Genomic DNA, 19,134 nt, shown 5'->3' on the forward strand with positions numbered 1-19,134 from the left:
TCTGCATCCTCAACAGATAACTAAGAGAGCCCTGATGAGGGTTTGGGGACTTATGACCCGAACCTGAAACGCGTCGGCATATCCACCAAGAGCCAAGCATCGCATTTTGTGCCCCTTTGATTGAATGAAATGGACATTGTAGCTCTTGTTATGAAATCTTTTTCTGTTTAGGAATTGGAATCAAATAATTGATTTAGTGAACTGCACAAATTGCAAAATGATGAATTGTTATGTTTCGTTGGATGTTTTTAAGTTTTTGATTTGTTTGTAAATATTTTTGTATATGTTTATGTTAGATTGAAATGTATTTTGCTAATCAAATAAGAATGTAAATACTTACTGACATGTGTATTTTTCTCTGTCAATTGAAAAACTTTTTTCTAAAAACTAGATGGTATAAATAAACATACCAGACCGGATCCAATGAATTTGTTTATTCGGTCGCTGTAAAAGTCATATTGTAAGTAGTGTGAGAAGGGGGCATTCTTGAGTATGTATATTGTATAATGGTCCAGCCCTCCCTCCGCCCCGCTAAGGACCTAACTCCCTTTGTGCACTTTTAGAAAGTTAGCATTTGCTTGCCTAACCATTTCAGCCCGCCTCTGCTAGTATGTGTATCTGACTGTCTGGGATGTGTGAGTGACAGGGCTGGGGGATGACAGGTGGTGAATGCAAGGATTGCACCTTAGTGGGAGGTAGGAGTGCCCCTGGACTCTTAATAGGCTGTGCTCTGCCACCACAATGCTGGCTCCGCCCCCTGGGGAGACACTGATGACCCAGCCTGCACCTGGCCCAGGAAGGGCGAAGCTCTGTCAACAAGGTACTCCTGGCTGCCCCTGTCCACACACTGCTGGATCCACCTCCTGTGGAGCGTCTGATGTGCCTGCCCCTCACACTGAAAGCAGAAGCCAGAAGTACACCCAACAAGTGCTCAGAGACTGAATGAAGTTATGCAAAGGCCCCCTTGGCCTGAAAAGACAAAAGAAATGCTGTATAAAAGTAGGAGCCCTGCTCCTTGTAAATCAGAATCCTGTTTCCCACAACGAACCTCTGCCCAACTAGAAGGAAAAGAAGACGCTGGAAGGACTGGCCTGCTGTCTGCCTTGCTGAGGAAGGAGAGGAAAAGACTTTGAAAAGACTTTGCTGACTTGTGCTAGAAACTTTCTCCAAGGGCTCGACTGAGCTTGCCCCCTGAACTGAACCCCAGGACCAGTGGGTTCATTGTGTCTTCGCTCGTTGCCATCTGCCAGCCGTGTGTGCCTCCCGCCGGAGTAAGACTGCGCCTCTCATCGCCCTCTCCTAGGGCTGTGGCACTCGGGAGCATGCCTGCCCTTTACCCGTGAGAGCCTCGCTCCTTGGAGCCTTCCCTGTGCCTTGGCCCAAACGGCTCCTCTCATCGCCTCCCTGCTCCTCACTGCAGCCAGGAGCCCCCACCTCTGGAAAAGGCCCGGGGTTCCTCCAGGCTCCTCTCATCCCCTGCTTGCTGCTCCGCAGCTCAGCCCCCTCTTCCGGAAAAGGCCCAGGGTTTCTCGAGGCCCCTCTCTGGTCTCCATTCAACCCGCACCGCGAGATGCGTGAGCATTGGTAGGGCCCGGGGTTTTCTTCCTTGTGGAACACAGAGGAGCGCTGCGAAGCCCACAGAGGCGCTTGGGAGCGCCATACCTTCCAGGAACGGGGCAAGAGGCCCCCATTATTGCATAACAAGAACTGTGGCATTATCCTTTCTAAAAGAGTAACTGAACTGCCACAAAAAGAGAACTTGCCTATTTACAATCTTGTGGCTTACCAAAAAAACGTTATATTGGTCTTGTGATAAGTCTTCCCTAAATATATACATTATTACATAAAGAGAACGTATTTTTATATATCTACAGCCTGGTGTCCATTTGTGGGGGGATTGGTATATTTACTGTGTGTGTGATTACAAATGCTTAACTCAGAAACGCCTGGAGAATAGCCTTGGCTGCTCACGCCACGCACCTAGAGGGTGAGCAAGGGTAATTCAAAGGGGTCATCCTTCGCCCTGACTTAGAGGAGAGGGTCCCTGCTTGTCACAAGTGAATACTTGCGCCAAACCAGAGACCCCCAATTCTAACACTATCCTCGGGAGGAGGATGGTTGATTTTGGTTTTTGTATGTAGAGGAGGTATACTCTGATGACATTATTTTGGAGCCACCCCGATAAAAGGAGCAACGAAAGCAGCCTCTGTTAGAGAGTAGTTGTAGGGCTCCCATAGATTTGGCAGTTTCTGTATCTTGCTTAAGTTTTTTCTCATGAGGAATCTACATTTGGTCCAAAAAGATGTTGTTGGTAAAAAAGCTGGTTTAGTATAGCTGACTGTACCTCTTGCTTGAATCCAGAGATTCGAAGCTAAGCATGGCAGCGTAGCAAGATGCTGGTGTTAATGCCACGGGATGCTGTGTCAGCGGCATCTAGTGCACATTTTATAGAGGTGTTTGTATAATTAATTTATGCTTTTGAATGAGGTTGTTGGCTTTACCCTTGTATTGATCTGGTAAATGCTGTATTAGCTTTTCTAGTTCGTCATAGTGCGCTTCTCACAGCTTGCTAGAAGGGCTTGCTAGTTGGCAATAAGGCAACTATTAGCAGCCTGTGACGCAACTCGTTTTCCTGAAGCGTCTATAAGGTTTGGCCCCTTATCAGGAGGCAGGGTTAGATACAAGGGAGTCCAGGGGCACTTGACTTTTAATATAAACTGGGTCAGTTGGAGCAGCTTTATATTTTTTATCAACTCTTGGGGTAAGTATTCTTGCTTTAACTGGGTCCTTGAATACTTCATTAGTGTGCTTTAGCGTGCCTTTTAGCATTGGCAATGTATTAGTTGATTTTTGGGATGGAGCGAATGTTTCCAAGAGAAAATCCTCCTCTAGTGGGTCAGTGTGTAATTCCACTCCATGATATAGAGCAGCCCTATTGATAAGTTATGCAAATCCAATATTATCATCAGGTGGTTATGGTCTGGAGGGATATAGGTCTGGATCATTACTATTATCTGAGTCTTTATCATAATCGTCCCATGGATCTGAGTCCTGTGGTATGGTGTGATGGTCATTATCCCCATCCCCGTCCTTGTCCCCATCCCCATCCCCATTGTCATCCATGTCATTATACTTTATACTCCTGTGGTTCAGGGCAGAAATGAGGTGGTGGTGAGTTATAAGGAAATATTAGTAAGTTGGGATTAATAGGTAGAGGAAAGGGAGGTATGTAAGGGGGAGAGGGGTTAGTACTCATGTCCTTCTTTTTTTTTAGAGGTATATGGTATTCCTCTGAAATGTCCTGTTTCCGTTTCTTAGGAAGGGTTGCTACAAGATGTACAGTTGTTGGATCAATATGCAGTTTCTTCTGCTCGGGATCCATTGGCTCTTGTAAAGGAAGTTCTTTGGCTGGTATGTCCTTTCCTTTAGTTCTTTCAGAGGGTGTTTTATGCATAGTCTCTGAAGCCTTAAGAGGAGTGGTTTGTTTGTTTGGTTCCGAATCCTTTGGTGCATGTTGTTTATGCTCCAAAGGTTTGTGTAAAGGCTTGTCTTTTGTAACTATCGGTTCCGAAGGTTTGTCCTTAGGTTTTGGATCCGAAGGCTTATCTTTTGGTTTCGGCTCCGAAGATTTGGGCTTAGTTATTGCCGGATCTGAAAATTTTGGTTTGTGAGATTTCGGGTCGATGTCTTTCGGTGCCGAAGATGACTCCGGTGCCGGTATCGAAGCATCGGGCCCATGCGTGGGTTTGGTTTTTGGTGCCGGAGATGGTATTTCAGTACAGGGGGGATAGCTCGATCGTGAGCCGGAGGCTTTTTCTGTCAGTTTCATGGCCGGGCCGGAGGGCGGGGCATCTGAACCACGTTTTGGTGTTTCCCTAGGCCCCAAGGCGAAGGTAATACCGGAGCGTTTGTGGGGTTTTCGGTGACCTGGGGCTTGTTTCTCACAGTTCGTTGACCTGGAGTGATATGCGAATCTTGCTCCATGTCGGAGTGGTCGGCTTCAGACACGGAGATTTCTTTCTCGTGTTCGGCGCTGTGCTTATGAGACTCACACTCTTCTCTGAAGATGTCCGGCACTGGGCTAGTGCCGCGTGTCATCTCGTGACGTCGAGCCCGACGGTCACAAATCGCCTTCTTCGATCGGAATGATCGACAGGCCTCGCAGCTACTTTCTTCGTGCTCCGGGGATAGACACAGATTACAGACCTCGTGTAGGTCTGTGTGTGGAAATTTAGCACAACACCTGGGGCATTTTTTCAATGGAGTCTGTTCTATCGACTGCTGGCGTGGTCGGCGCGGGTAGGCCTTGAGACCCGCATCGAAGCTCCCGATTGAAGTTGTTGGATTTCAACGATGCACGTCGAAGGGGACATCTGTGATCGAAACAATACCGTTGAGGGGTAATGATTGTGCGTCAAAAAGGTTCGAAGACGATACAGAACCGGAACGCAGCAAGACACATCCGATGGCGGAAAAAAACAGTCTGGAGATGGAGTCGATGCCCATGCGCACTATCATCCTAAGGAGGAGTCACCTACCTCGTGACTACAAAGTCTTCTTCCACAACATCCGAGCCAAACACCAGATGGCGATCTATGCACAAGTATACGATCTACAGCTCATGTGCCTCGAAAAATATTTTATTTAATTCACAAGCAAATATAAAAAAACAGATACACATCATAATAGGAAGAGTTGAGCATTCAATTGAGGCCACTTATCATACATACTATATTCTGTTTGATGCAGTAGCATTGTTCTTGTACTACTCCCATGAATCAATCTGAGGATACTAACTTAGGGGCTGGTTACAATGCATGCATCGTGCACTCTGATCGACCGCGCAAAGACCACCAACTCCAACAGCTTTCCTACAACCGCTGAGATGGCGGATGGAGACAAACTGCATCCATAGAACTGTACAGGGAACTCCAACCGCTGTTCGGATTATGATTTGGGTTTCCGATGACCCGACGCTGACGGTCCGACGGGCTGACTTGAGTCGTTGGAAATGAAAGATCTGGGGTGCATACTCACCCCAATCCGCTCCTCATCAGCAGTCTCTGTCGTGGATCCTTTCCTCCAGCTCCCTCCTACACCTCGGAAGCTGAACCCCGATGACAACGATCCTGTGGACGGCCGAATGCAGGAAAGCCTTTCTGAGGTATGTATCCCCATTGACTGGACTGTGCACATTCTGCCACACTCCAGTAATGGGGTGCACAAGGCATACCTCCACATATGTTATGCATGTGTGTACATATCACATGGATTTTGTTAGTTTTGTACACATTTGCAGTGAAATATTTGTGGATATGTTCTCTTCTGTAGATGCGACCACCGCACTAGCAGTGGTTGCATCATAATACGCAGGGAGAAGCTTCCCGGCCTTAGCGGTCGTAAAGACTCGCGGAGATGGCGGTTGGATGGTTGGGCCGACCAGCTTCGTAATGAGGACCTTAATTTCTAATCTTCCATTTCAAATTCCTTCACATTTACAGAACATTTGAAAGTTTAAATTATACATGTATCTTCTTTATTTATATGCACTTTATTAATCTGTTAACTAATTTTCCAAGCAGGTGAAGACTCCCTGAGTAGACTTTGCAGACAACCCTTAAGTCCTTGGACCACAGGTTAAGAACCATTGTAGAATCTATCTCAATTATGCTTTTCAGAAAGATATAATATTATCCAAATGATGAAATTATCAATTGCACAAGTGCAAAGCACCAAAGAACAACCTGTAGGGTTTAAGCTAATGCCTGATTAAAGTCAGTTACTCTTTCTGAAGTGATCAAGAACCACATGACCATTCTAGAAACAATAATAGACACACGTAAGCATATAGAAACAGAACTGACCTGTAGTTTGTACTCTTTACGATTAAGAATGACAGCCGTGATCTGCTGGTCCATGAAAATAAGGATGGTGAATAAGAGTGCGGGAATGCCAGCCATCAATGATATCCACCATGCATTGCCCCCAAACGGATACACGATCCATCCTCTGTTGGGATTTGTTGGCTTAAAAAAATAAATGAATTACTTAGTCACTTTTTTAAATATCCTTTAAGGATTTCATTTTATTTTATAATACAACACTCTTGGGATGAACATAGACAGTTAAACGTTGGAGGATAAAACATTTGCTGAATGGAAAAACATAGATCTAGTGTTACACCAGGGAGAAACAGAATTGCAGCTGTGGCATGAAAATTAGGGATAACCAGAATATGAGACACATAGTTTCTGATTTTGAGATCAATAACACACAGATGCTTTTAAAACAAAATATGTATAGACACCTGTCAGCACGCCTGTCTCATGTACAGATAGGGGATTCATAGTTTGCTTTGCAAGGGGATCTCCCTAAATGCAGAAATAGATCCTAAGCACATCTAAGAGGTTCAGACTGAATGTCTTGTGGAGCAGCGGCAGATGGCTTGTCAACTACCAGGGCAGGGCAAATGTTATATCCGTGTCCTGGGGCATTCTGCTTGCCAGACAGCCATGCATAGTAGGGAATACGGGGATGGGTGACAGACAGGCTCCTGCAAGCCAGTGAAAGAGAAAGATCGTCTATCTCTGACCATTGATCTGTCATAAATTTTAGTGGTTGGAAACATGGATTGGATAGACTTTGGAAACAGCACACCTAGGGAAGTTTGTAGTGGTTTCCTTGACCCCTGCCCCTAAATCAGACTGCCAGGTCTTCACCAGCAGTAGCATGACTTAGGAGTTCAGTGATGCTCTATTGGCCAAATATACAGAAGGTGCAGTGTTAAAACTATCTTCTGTGTTTGAATGGATGCTACCCTTAGAGTTTTAATGATCGCAGGACTCCCTCAGTGCAGACAATTGGGGAGGTGCTTTGACCACTCCTGTCTTCCCTTTGTTTGTCTGTTAGAATGGTACAATTAGCAATGCTATGGGACATCTGGCAGGATTGGTGGCTGTCCTATGTGCCAAAGTCTCTCATCCAGTGCGCCAATTAGAGGTCGCAGGTTGTTGATTCTCCCGACAGTCGAGCCCCTGGCAGACATGGCGTCGGAAAAGGTTCTTATTGATGCATTAATGTTGTTCCGTACAAGTGCTAAAAAACATATACTTTCACTGCCCTTACCTGTTTCCCATAGGGTGATTATTTCTTTTTTTTACATCATGATTATGAGCGGGCTGTTCTTTAGGTGTTTTGCTATGCTGCAAAAACGGCCCTGTAACAACAAAAACGGCCCCCAGAGCCCAAAACCGGCCCCCACCTTTGCGGCGCACCGGGGGATTGCCCGGTGCCCGCAACGGCCAGTCCGGGCCTGACTGTGAAGCAGTCGTCAGTGGACATGAGTATGGAGCAACAAATTGACAAGAAAAGGCTGCACTAGCAAACAAGCAAGCGAAAGAATCCAGCTCATTCACAGCAGATAAGGAAAAGTCTTAGCTTCAACATCAGCCAAAGGACGGCACCACTGGGGAGAGGCAAAGAGGAAAGCCCCTTGCATGGAAAGCAGGCATAGAAAAACAACCCTGGATAGCCACTGGGTAAGATGCAAAGCAGGACACCTCTACAAACGAGACCAAAAGGGCAACCCTGATCAGCATGCAAACGATGCTACTAGTGAGCAACTAATCGAACAGAACTGCTAACCCTGAGGATAAAATAGGAGGGTACACTTTGTTTTGTGAGTGCCTTGTAAGGTGTTGCATTAGCTCCTAAGGAATAGGCCACAATACATTGCATGCGTTTACAATGTATGCTATTACAACGCGGTCATTACGACAACCGCATTGTTACATCGCATACCATTACAACACAAGTCATTACAACAACTTGCTTTGGGTGAGGGCGCTGGATTTTGGAATAGTATAATTTACTATTCCAACTCCAGTCTGTGCAACAGTAGGGAAGATGTTGGATTTTAAATTCAACACCTTCTGCCCCCTACACCAAGTCATTATAACAACTTGCGTTGTAATGGTATGCGATGTAACAATGCGGTCCTTGTAATGACTGTGTTGTAATGGCATGCGGTGTATCACATGCGTGGTAAACGATGTTTACCGCTTCTAAGGTATGGGAACACGTCACCGCGTTCATGCATGCAAGAGTGATGATGCTTCTGCTACTAGAGAACGCGAGGACTATCGGGCATTGAAGCTTATATAGACGTGCACGACCTCCCTTGCCTCTCTGACCTGCGGAAGGGAGGTCTCCTCCTTCAAAATGGCCACAGTCACTGGAGGAGCTTGGCGGGCATCCGAGATGGCCGCTTGAGCACAGCGCTCTCCGGACCCTCGCCGCTCCCGACATTTTATCCTGGCTGAATCCTGATTTCTTGCAAGAATTCGTGTAGGGGACGTTTGGCTGATTACCCTAGCACTTTTCAGAAATCGATTTGGATCTCGTATTCCTGAGATACGGTGCTCTGAACTTTTGGGCTCCGCCCTTGAGGTGCGCCCGGGACGGGGTGCGGTACTGTAGCCGTCCTGCAATTGAACAACAACGGCAGGAGATCTGGCCTTGTGGGTCCCCCCTTCCTAAGTTTCGGTTTCGATTCCGTTCCGACTTGGGCCACGGCTGTGGATGTCGTGTTGCGACTGAGACTTGGAGGCAGATCGGCTGTTGGGCTTTCATGTGACCTATTTGCTGGTTTGGCGACCTCTACCCGAGTTGTGCCCCCTTTTTCTGTACTTTTGATCCTGTACTTTGGGTGTCGGGCCCGTCGGACCTGGTGGCTTGTCCTGTGACGCATCTTCAAAATGGCGGGCAGAGGGGACAGAGAGACGCGCAAGACGAAAACACCTCTGCGCGGAGCTCCAGTTCAATCAAATGTCATGGACCGTTATACCCATTCTAAGGGGTCCCCCGGAGCTGCCCTGCCTGGTTCTAGTATTGCGTCTGAACGGATTTTGGAAGAGTCGGCGGAGCCCTCCTTACAGGATATCATGGGCGCCATCTCGGGTGTGAGGGAATCCATCGGCCTACAGTACGAGGCCTTGGCCCACAAACTTGACACCGTGGCTATCGAGGTGAATCTGATTCGTGCTGACCTCGGCAAGACGAATGAGAGGGTACAATCACTGGATATTAAATCCTCTAGCCTTACGAATGACGTCTCGGAGCTCCAAACAGAGATTGGGAATCTCCGTCGGGGGAACGACTTCATGACCCGTCGCCTGGAGGACTTTGAAAATAGGGCGCGTCGCTGCAATGTTCGCCTGGTTGGTGTACCGGAAAACCCTGAACCCCACTCGGTGGATCTCCTGGTTGAGGATCTGGTCTTGAACCATTTGGCCCCTTCTGGTCTCACAAAATTTTTCACGGTGGAACGTGCACATCGTGTTCCAGGGGGCAAAGTCAAGCCGGGAGCCCCGCCGAGGCCCATTGTAGCGAAGCTCTTTCATTATAGAGACCGGGACGCTATCCTGCAGGCCTCGCGGGCGAAGGGCCCGGTGGCCTTTGAGAATGCTACGGTGAACTTTTACCCGGACTTTTCCCAACAGGTTCAGAGACAACGTATGGAGTTTCGTGGTGCCAAGAAACGTCTCCGGGATCGGGGCCTACGTTACGCCATGCTCTTTCCCACTAGACTCCGGGTTGAATACAATGAACGTACCCTTTTCTTTGATCGGCCAGATGCTGTTAATGACTGGCTGGACTCGTTGCCTGACTGTCCTCCTGAGACAGACTCCGCCGCTCACCCGGGCGGTGCCGAAGGTGGTGTGGAGATCTAACTGTTCGGCTCTTATGTCTTATTTTGAATACATTCTCAGGAGTGTTGGCCGGCGTCCCTCTACATTGGGATTATTCTGTCTTTTCGTTTGTTTTCTTTGTTCTTGCTGAGGTCGGGGGGTGGATGGAACGGAGACCTTTCCTCCTCCGGGGTCTTTGTGTAGAATAGGGGTTTTTGGGCGACAGGCACACTGCAGGTTGGGGTGGCTCTTTAGCTTTTTGCAGGGGTGCAGGGTGGGGGGTGTTTCTCTTCAGTTTGGGGGAGGGGGGTTGGGAAGTTTTTTCTTTTCTGTGTGTTGTTTTCAAGGCGAGTTGCTCCTGTGTTTGCTGCTGTTCCTGATGTCTAGCTCATGGACGAGGGGTCTTGGCTCGGGTGGTTGGGATGGGGGGTAGAGGGTTGAAATTTCTTTCCTGGAACGTTAATGGCCTGGGAGATCGTATTAAGCGCAGTGTGGTCTTAAACTGTATACGACGTTTGTCACCGGACATTGTTTTCATGCAAGAAACCCATTTGATTGGTAATGTTTGTTATGCGATGAATAGATGGGGCTACCGCCTTGTGGCGCACTCAGGGTTTACCTCCGGATCTAGGGGTGTGGGTATTCTTGTTCGAACCTCCCTCCCCCTGGCTATCGATGAAGTGATTCATGATGACCGTGGGAGATATACTGTCCTGGTGGGTAGATATGAAGGCCGCACCCTATCTCTCTTAAATGTTTATGTTCCCCCGGGTTTGCAGGCCTCTACTTTTACTGACTTGGGCCGTGTTCTGTTGGATCTCCCTGATAGCACTCTCTTTCTTGCCGGTGATTTTAATTCGGTGCTTTCCGGCCTTCACGATCGCCATCCCCCTAGAGATACCCCGCAGGCTCAGCAGTGGTTGGGTGGGTTTTTAGATACCTTTGGCCTTGTGGACTGCTGGCGACTGTTGCATCCTACTCAGCTCCAATACACCTTTCATTCTGGGGCCCATGGCAGTCTGTCCCGGCTGGATTATTTCCTGATGCCCGCAGCCCAATCATCGGCGGTTCGTGAGATTTTACACTTGCCGAGGGGTATTTCTGATCACTCGCCGCTCTGGCTCCGTTTCGAGGTTGGGGTGGAGGCGGCGGGCCGAGTGGCTCCCATTAACCCTTGGTATCTTTCCTCCCCTGAGACTCGTACCCTCTTGCTCAAGTCCATGGATGCATATTTCCTGGAAAATGAGGGGTCGGTCTCTTCGGCTGTGTCCCTGTGGGAAGCTTTTAAAACTGTGATTCGTGGACAGGCCCTTTCCTTGATTGTTGAAGCTAAGAGGGCAGGGAGGAAGGAGGTGGTGGACCTTGAGGGGGAGATCTCTGCTTTGGAGGACGAGTTGGAATCTGGTGTCACGCCTGACAAACTCCATGCCCTGGGTCTAAAACAGTTTGCATATAAATCTCTGGTCACTGACGCTGCAAAGGTGATGTTTCGTGAGCAGCAGGGCAGATTGTACGATGTGGGTGACAAGGCGGGCAAACTCCTAGCGTGGTTGGACAAGAAAGAAAGAGTTAATCGTGTGGTGCCCGTGATTCAGTCTGCGAGTGGTGAGAATTTGATTGATCCGACCGCCATTGTTGATCGTTTTGCAGAATATTTCCGTGTGGTATATGCTCCCGTGTCTGTGAGGGATGTTGCCGACTCCCGCCTTCTTCTGCGTGATATCACTTTGCCCTGTGTCACCGACTTGGACCGTATTGCTTTGGACTCCCCTTTTACGAATGATGAGATAGCTAATGCAGTTCGATCGCTCCGTTCGGGCAAAGCACTGGGCCCGAACGGTTTGCCTATTGAGTTGTACAAATTATGCCCCGATAAGGTGGCGCCGCATCTCCGCGCCATGTTTCTAGAATCTCGTGAGCGAAACATGCTTCCCTATGATCAGCGTCTGGCGACAATCGTCGTCATTCCCAAAGAGGGTAAACCGCGTGACCTCTGTTCCTCGTATAGGCCCATATCCCTATTAAATGTTGAACCTAAGGTGTTGGCTAAACTTTTGGCGACCCGTCTCCTTTCGGTTCTTGGGGAGTTGGTCCATCCGGATCAGTCTGGCTTTATCCCGCATCGCAACACTGCTCTGAATTTACGTCGCCTCCACGGCGCGCTGGCGAGGGCGGGGCTTTTGACTGAACCGGCCATTTTGGCGTCCCTGGATGCCTCCATGGCCTTTGATACTGTGGAGTGGCCCTATTTATGGGCGACACTTGAGAAATTTGGATTCGGGTGCGAGTTTATTAGCTGGGTTAGACTGTTGTACGCGGAACCTCTGGCGCAAGTTGTAGTGAACGGTAGAGTGTCGACCCCCTTCTCCTTGGGCAGGGGTACCCGTCAGGGTTGCCCCTTGTCCCCTTTGTTGTTCGCGCTCGCTCTTGAACCGTTGGCGGCCTGGCTCCGTTGGGAACCGTCCCTTAAAGGTATTCGATGGGCCCCGGACTTCGAAGACCGCGTCTCGCTTTATGCGGACGACATCCTCTTGTATCTTACTTCCCCTCGCAAGTCTTTATCTGTTTTATTTGACGTTCTTGCGTCCTTTGGTGCTAACTCAGGCCTCGTCATCAACTGGTCTAAATCCTGTGTATACGTTTTATCTGGTATCTTGCCTTCGTTGCCGAGTAGACTTCCTCTTCAGGTGGTCCGGGATGGTTTCAAATACTTGGGGGTTTTCGTTACCTTGGATCCGTCCCTTCGTTTTGATCGTAATCTCCTTCCCCCGTTGCTTAGGCTCCGTTTGGACGTTGCCCGCTGGCGCAAACTTCCCCTGTCTCCACTGGGTCGGGCGGCCCTGTTTAAGATGATGTCACTACCGCGGTTTCTCTACGCTCTCCAGAATTATTATGATCCTATCCCCAAGACCTATTTTCGGGAGATTGAGAGCCTTCAGAGGCAACTTATTTGGGATGGGCGACCGCGCATTGCTCTCGCGAAACTTTCTATCCCGTGGTACGATGGGGGCATGGCGCTCCCCGATATTAAGAGATACTACTGGGCTTCCCATCTGTCCGCTATTAATCACGCTATGTTCTCTCCGGGTCGTAATCCGGCGTTTGAGATGGATAAACTTCAGCTTCCGGGAGGTGACTTTAATAGAGTACTCTATTCTCGCTCCGCTGGGCGCCATCTTGTGGGACCTACTTTGACTGCTTTGACAGTGTGGCGTGCTGCGAATGTGAGTCTGGGCTGGGAGGATCGCTTGACGTTGGCGACGCCTCTTTATGCTTCGGAACGTCTGGGCGGTCTTTGGTCTTCCAAGGGTTTTGACCGTTGGGACTTGATTGGGATCTCTAAAGTGGGGGATGTATATTCTAAGGGTTCTGTGCGCCCGTTTCAGGCCCTCCAGGCTGACTATGGCCTGAGTAGTCGGGAATTCTTTCGTTATTTGCAGATCAGGCACGCTTTGGTTTCGGTGTTTGCTCCTGGTGAGATTCCGCCTGACTCTTCCCCACTTGAAGACCGTATCCTCGACGGACATCTTCCTGATAGCACTATCTCCCTGATCTATAAAAAGTTGATCAACAATCGGACTGACTTATTGGCCCGACTGCGGGAACAGTGGATGGGAGATGGGTTGGAACTTGATGATGAGGATTGGTAATCGGCCCTCTCCTCTCCGAAGGAGGTGGCTATACCGGCTCGACTCCGTCTGGTCCAATTGAAGATCCTTCATCGTGTGTACGTGACGGGACCGCGACTGATGGTGATGGGCTTTTCCTCTGATGGACTGTGCAAGCGTGGATGTGGTTTGCGTGCTACTTTCCTGCATATTCTTTGGGAGTGCCCGATGGTGGCTGCTTATTGGGTGGCCGTGCTTGATCTGATGACTGTGGTGACGGGGATATCCTTGCGACCGGAACCTCGTCGCTGTCTTTTGAATGTTTGGGAGCCCACGGACTATTCGGTGGCACAGACTAGATGGGCCACCCTGGGCTATATGATTGCGAAGCGAGACATTGCGCAACTCTGGGGGGCCTCCAGGCCCCCAGCCCTCGCGCAATGGGAGGACAATATGGACTGGTCCATGTTCCGTGAGAAAACTGTTTATGTGGCCAGGGGTAGACCCAGGGCATGGGTAAAGGTGTGGGGTCAATGGAACGAATACCGTGGCGACATTTGTACTCCTCCCCTTGTGGACACTATCGAGATTACCCTATCTCCCTAGGCTAGCGTTCCCGGAATCTTCATATAGGGACTGAGCTGGTGTCACCAGCTCTTCCCCCCCTTCTTCTTCCTGATATCTGCCCCCCTCCCCCCCCCCCCGCTCCATACTCCTTAGTGCTTAGGATATTATTACTGCACCTCCGCTGCTGTCCCCTCCTTGCGTCCCTTGGGCTGACCTTCAGTGATACACTCTCGCCTTTTTGTATGTTTGTTCTTTCATATATATAAAACCTGTTTTGGTCCTGTATTTAATGTGGAGTATTGCATTGTTGATTGACGGTTACCTCTGCGGGCTTATGTGATATGTGTCTACTCCTTTTTAGCGGCTGGCCCGTGTGGTTGTAGGCCCATCCTTGTACGTTTCTGCTTGCTCAAATAAAGGTTTTTAAAAAAAAAAAAAAAAAAAAAAAAAACAAAATGGCCACAGTGGCAGATTTTGATTTAGCTGTTAATTGCTAGAGTTGTAAGAAACACTCTTCAATATTGTCTGTTCATGATTTATATGTGAATGTTACAAATATGGCATGACAAGCAGCCAACATTTTGATTTCTATTGTTATCATTAGCACTACTATAATTCAGTTTCAGTGACTACACTAGGGTGGGCATTCCAGTAAACTATTGTTATTCTTGACTCGTTGCATGTGAGGAAGCTTCTTTTTATGACAGACACAGCTGAATTCCCTTTATGGAGGAGATGTGTACGTCGTGCAGGTTTTCAGAAAAAAGGATCATTTTTGTAATTACCCAAAAGCCTTGCTTTGTTTATTTGTATATTTGAAAATGATAATCGGTAAAAGAAAATACCTATGTGATCTTACAGCTATAATTTAACTAACAAATTGAGCATGGTATTGGATTTTATTTCCTAACAAAAACAAAAAAATCCACTGACTTGCATTCCTGTCATTTTGTGTTGTGTGCTTTTTTTATGGCACTTGAAAATGCAAATATATCATAAAAGAGAAGAAACCACTTCCCAGTTCCATTTGATGTTAAAGTGCTGTGCATGGTGGAGCCGCACTTCATAGATATGGCTTGGTCTCCAGTGACCCGCTACAAAATCATCATCACTTCAAGTACATACAAATCTGTTTCTTCACATCACAAAATACATTCAGCATGTTGTCTAGACACTGGTCATGACACAAAGCCACAATTTACCACATTCTATTGCTTTTTACAACCAGATTATGATTGTGGATAACTGGGCAGGGGTGTTAGATTTGCACGTAAAAAACAATTGCCCCAAAGAATATATACAATATGTGTGAGAGAACTGATTGAAATGTAGATCACTGCCAAACCAACACTCCCACGGTTTCCATATATCCCTCACTTTATTTACTCTCCTGTTATTCCAGTGCTTAAAACCAATATCATATCTGAACATATCTACTTTGCTTCATGTGCACTAAGGGCAGTTTTTATACTTGGCATTTGTTTTTGCACTAACGTGAACAGTGTAGTCAAATAAGCAGAATATTGCGCCAACCTTGAATTCAGTGGGCACGATCAGTTTGGGAGTTTCCAATCCGCAGTAAGCATCGATTCCACAGAAAATGAGGATCGCCGCTATAATTGAGAAATCACTCACCAGCTTCCGCACCTAAGATCATGAAAGAAAGTGCACACATGTAGAAATGAATAGAACACTGTAGAGCATAGTTAAGTCCTTATGCAAAGTATGCCCATAAAATTGTCGAATATCCTAAATTTGCTGTATCCAGCACAGCAACCTGGTGCAATATTCCTATTTTTTGGGGGATTAACATCTTTTTATTATTTTTGACACATTTCAACTTTACATACAGACCATTTACTAACGAAATTCCCATTGCCGAGTAACACAGATAAGACTACCCTTTTGCATAACATAAAATCTGGCTCCCCGTACGACCCATGCCCAATCAAAATCACCAAAATGACCCCTCAGACAATTACATCAGTGCTGACTCCCCTCTTTGAAAGGGTTTTGGAGGAAGGTGTCTTCCCAGCACATTGGAAGACGGCCTCCTTGATCCCGCTACTAAAGAAACCAAATCTGGATCCTACAGATGTACGGAACTTCCGACCCATTTCCCGGCTACCTTTTCCTGCCAAAATGCTGGAGAAATGGATAAACAAACATTTGAGCAGCTATTTGCTAGAGGCAGAGATGCTTGACTGTACCCAATATGGCTTTCGGGAAGGCCATAGCACAGAGACTGCTCTCCTTAAATCAACAGATGAGATTAGGAAAGCACTGGATCAAGGGGGCAAAGCAGCAATGATTATGCTTGATCTCTCCACAGCGTTTGACACGGTCCATCACTCATTGTTGATGGACCGTTTGTCAGCCTGCGGAGTAAAGAACTCCGCCTGCAAGGTTTTAAAATCTTTCCTTTCTGGGTGTAAGCAGATAGTAGCTCTCAGAGATTTCTGCTCAACCCCTTTTCATCTGCCTTGTGGGGTTCCTCAGGGATCATCACTAAGTCAAACTCTATTTAATGTGTATGTATCGTCCCTGGCCCCACTAATAAGATCTTATGGGTTCCAGCTTACATCTTATGCGGAGGATACACAGATAATGGTCTCCCTCCTCCCTGGTTCAGAAGGAGTGGTTTGCCACAAGCTACACGATTGTATGGAAACAGTCGGACTTTGGATGGCCAGCAATTGTCTGAAATTAAATTCAGATAAAACTGAGGTCATCCTATTCGGTAACTACATAAGCACCTGGACCCCAAATTGCTGGCCAAACTCCTTGGGCGCTCTTCCTGTTCCTTCTACACAGGTGAAGAACCTTGGAGTCTAACTGGATGATAGATTGGACATGAGGAAACAAATCAATGCAGTGGTTTCTTCTACAATGTTCACTATTAGAACCACTAAGAAAGTTCTCCCTTTTTTGCCTAAGGAAAGTCGGCAGACAGTGGTCACGGCACTTGTCATGTCTAGACTTGATTATTGCAACAGCATCTATTTAAATATCCAGGAGAGGCTGTTGCAGAGGCTACAGCTGTTGCAGAACACAGCTGCCAGGCTGATTGTGGGCCTACCTAAATTCTCTCCCATCTCTAGTGAAATCTGTAAACTTCATTGGTTACCGGTACGACAACGGATATATTTTAAATCTTTGTGCCTTGTCTTTAGATAGCTTAAGAAGTAGGGTCCATTATATCTGCAGGACCAATTGCAATGGTACTCACCATCCAGATCTTTGCGCTCATCAGGGCAAAGATTAGTAACCGTACCACCGGTGAAAAAGGCTTGCTGGGGTGGTAAGAGATTTGTGGTCGGAGCAGCAAAACTCTGGAATCAGCTCCCCACACACCTGAGATGCTGTACCGAATTACTCCCCTTCAGAAAAATGCTTAAAACCTGGTTATTCTAGACTCTTCCTCCCGATAGTGTATGTTTCCTTTTCTCATGGACAGCAGATAGCGCCAGGACACCCTCGGGTAACAGTCGCACTTTACAAATTACTTAACATAACATAACATAACATTGCTCACATTACTAACCACCCACCTCCACAGGCCGGCGGCGATAGCACATTGCACATACAATGGGTATCATTTAAAAGGAACAAAACACAAGATTAAGGTGAATAAAGACCAGAACCAAGGAGGGACATCACGGGGGATAGGAGGCGAAATCCCTAGGGTCTTTCCCAGGTTTCAGGATCACTATGATGGTTGCCCGAAGCATTGATTCCGGCAGCACCTCACCCTCCCACTGTGAATAGTACACCTCTGTCAAGATAGGAGCTAACAGCTCCCCAAAGAGTTTATAAAATTCTGCGCCATAACCATCGGGGCCGGGAGCCTTATTGGACTTTAGGTTGTGGATTGCTAAGAGTACCTCTTGCGTACTTATGTCCCTCTCCAGACCGACAAAAGTGGACCTGTCACCACTGGTGGGGGCACCGGGGCTAGATACTACTCAATATCTACATTGCAAAGCTGCTCCGCCTGGTACAGCGTCTAATAGAAGTCTTGGAAGGTGTTAGCGACCTCCGCATCCAACGAGCAAAGGGAGCAGTCAACTGATCGCACCTCTGGAACCCCACGATCCGATGCCTGTGCCTGAAGGTGATGGGCCAACATGCCCCCTGCCTTATTTCTCCCTGCATTTCCCCCTGCATAGTAGGTCTGACGTATCTTAAGAAGGGCATATTCTGCAGGTCCCATATCGATCGCCCGCAGCTGCTTCCGTGCCACATTCAGCTGGCGGCGGATGGCCACTAAGCCTGCCCTGACATGTGCCAACTTCAAATCTTTGATTTGTGACTCTAAAACCTCTCTCTTCACCCTCCAATCTCAATTGAAACCAGCCAGGCGGGCAACTAGAGCCAAATTTCCGGGGGGGGAGGGGGCTAGAAAATATTTCGGGAGGGGCTAATTCTTCCAACCACGGATAGAGTGGCTGTAAGAAGGGGTGAACACACAACAAAAGCCTCATTTACAAGTAAATGGTCTTTTAGAGATCTGTTAAGTACTCCGGTGCGTCTGCAGTTTGATGCTCGCCAGCCCGCGAAGCTGTGTCAGCCCGGGCTGACACACACCACAGGGGGGGGGTTTGGGGTGGTCTGAAGCCCTGTGAGGCCAATGTGTGTTGCGCGCCTGAAACCGGCCAATACACTTAGAAGGAGCCCTCACAGGACCACCTTCAGAGCCTCCCAAAGAGCGTGTATGGATGTCCCGGGGAGATCATTGGTTTCCAGGAAGGAGTGGAGTGCCGTAGGTGTATCCGCCTTTACTTTGTCATAAGTCAGAAGTTAGTGTTCAAACGCTACCGAGGGGTGTAGGAATCTGACCCCCATAATCAAAATTAAGGGAGAGTGATCCGAAAGTGAGGCTGCCGCAAATTCGGCCGAAAGTGTGTTCCGAGTGATCTGGGATGTAGTCGGAAAGTAATTTATGCGCGCATATGACTGATGTGATGCAGAAAAGAAAATGTACTCTGTTTCTCCGGAATTAAGGTGTCTCCAAATATCTGTTAAACCTGCCTCGCCTACCCCCTGTCGGGTACCCTTAGTCAGTCCCCCGGCCTATCTTCGGGCAGATCTATCTAGCTGGGCATCCATGGCTATATTAAAGTCCCAACCCATCACAATATCTCTGTTGGGACAGGTAAGAAGCAGGGCCATCATGTCCCTAAAGAAAACTTCCTGTAGCTCGTTTGGGGTATATGTGGTAGCCACTGTGAATGTACCCCCTTGAAATGTGAACCGTAGCACCAACATTC

The 19,134-nt window shown here is 47.8% G+C and overlaps 1 protein-coding gene across 1 annotated transcript in view; it reads right to left on the bottom strand.

The window, feature by feature from the left end:
- The window catches only part of LOC144769271 (electrogenic sodium bicarbonate cotransporter 1-like), a 584,697-nt gene that overhangs the window by 128,698 nt on the left and 436,865 nt on the right, over positions 1 to 19,134 (bottom strand). The window contains exons 14-15 of the mRNA XM_078653329.1: positions 15,398 to 15,511; positions 5,865 to 6,026 (exon numbers count right to left, since the gene is read on the bottom strand). Coding sequence (XP_078509455.1) covers positions 5,865 to 6,026; positions 15,398 to 15,511 — 276 coding nt within the window. The remainder of the gene's footprint in view (positions 1 to 5,864; positions 6,027 to 15,397; positions 15,512 to 19,134) is intronic.

The sequence above is a fragment of the Lissotriton helveticus genome, chromosome 7 (assembly GCF_964261635.1).
Source record: "Lissotriton helveticus chromosome 7, aLisHel1.1, whole genome shotgun sequence".
In the NCBI taxonomy this organism is placed as follows: Eukaryota; Metazoa; Chordata; class Amphibia; order Caudata; family Salamandridae; genus Lissotriton; species Lissotriton helveticus.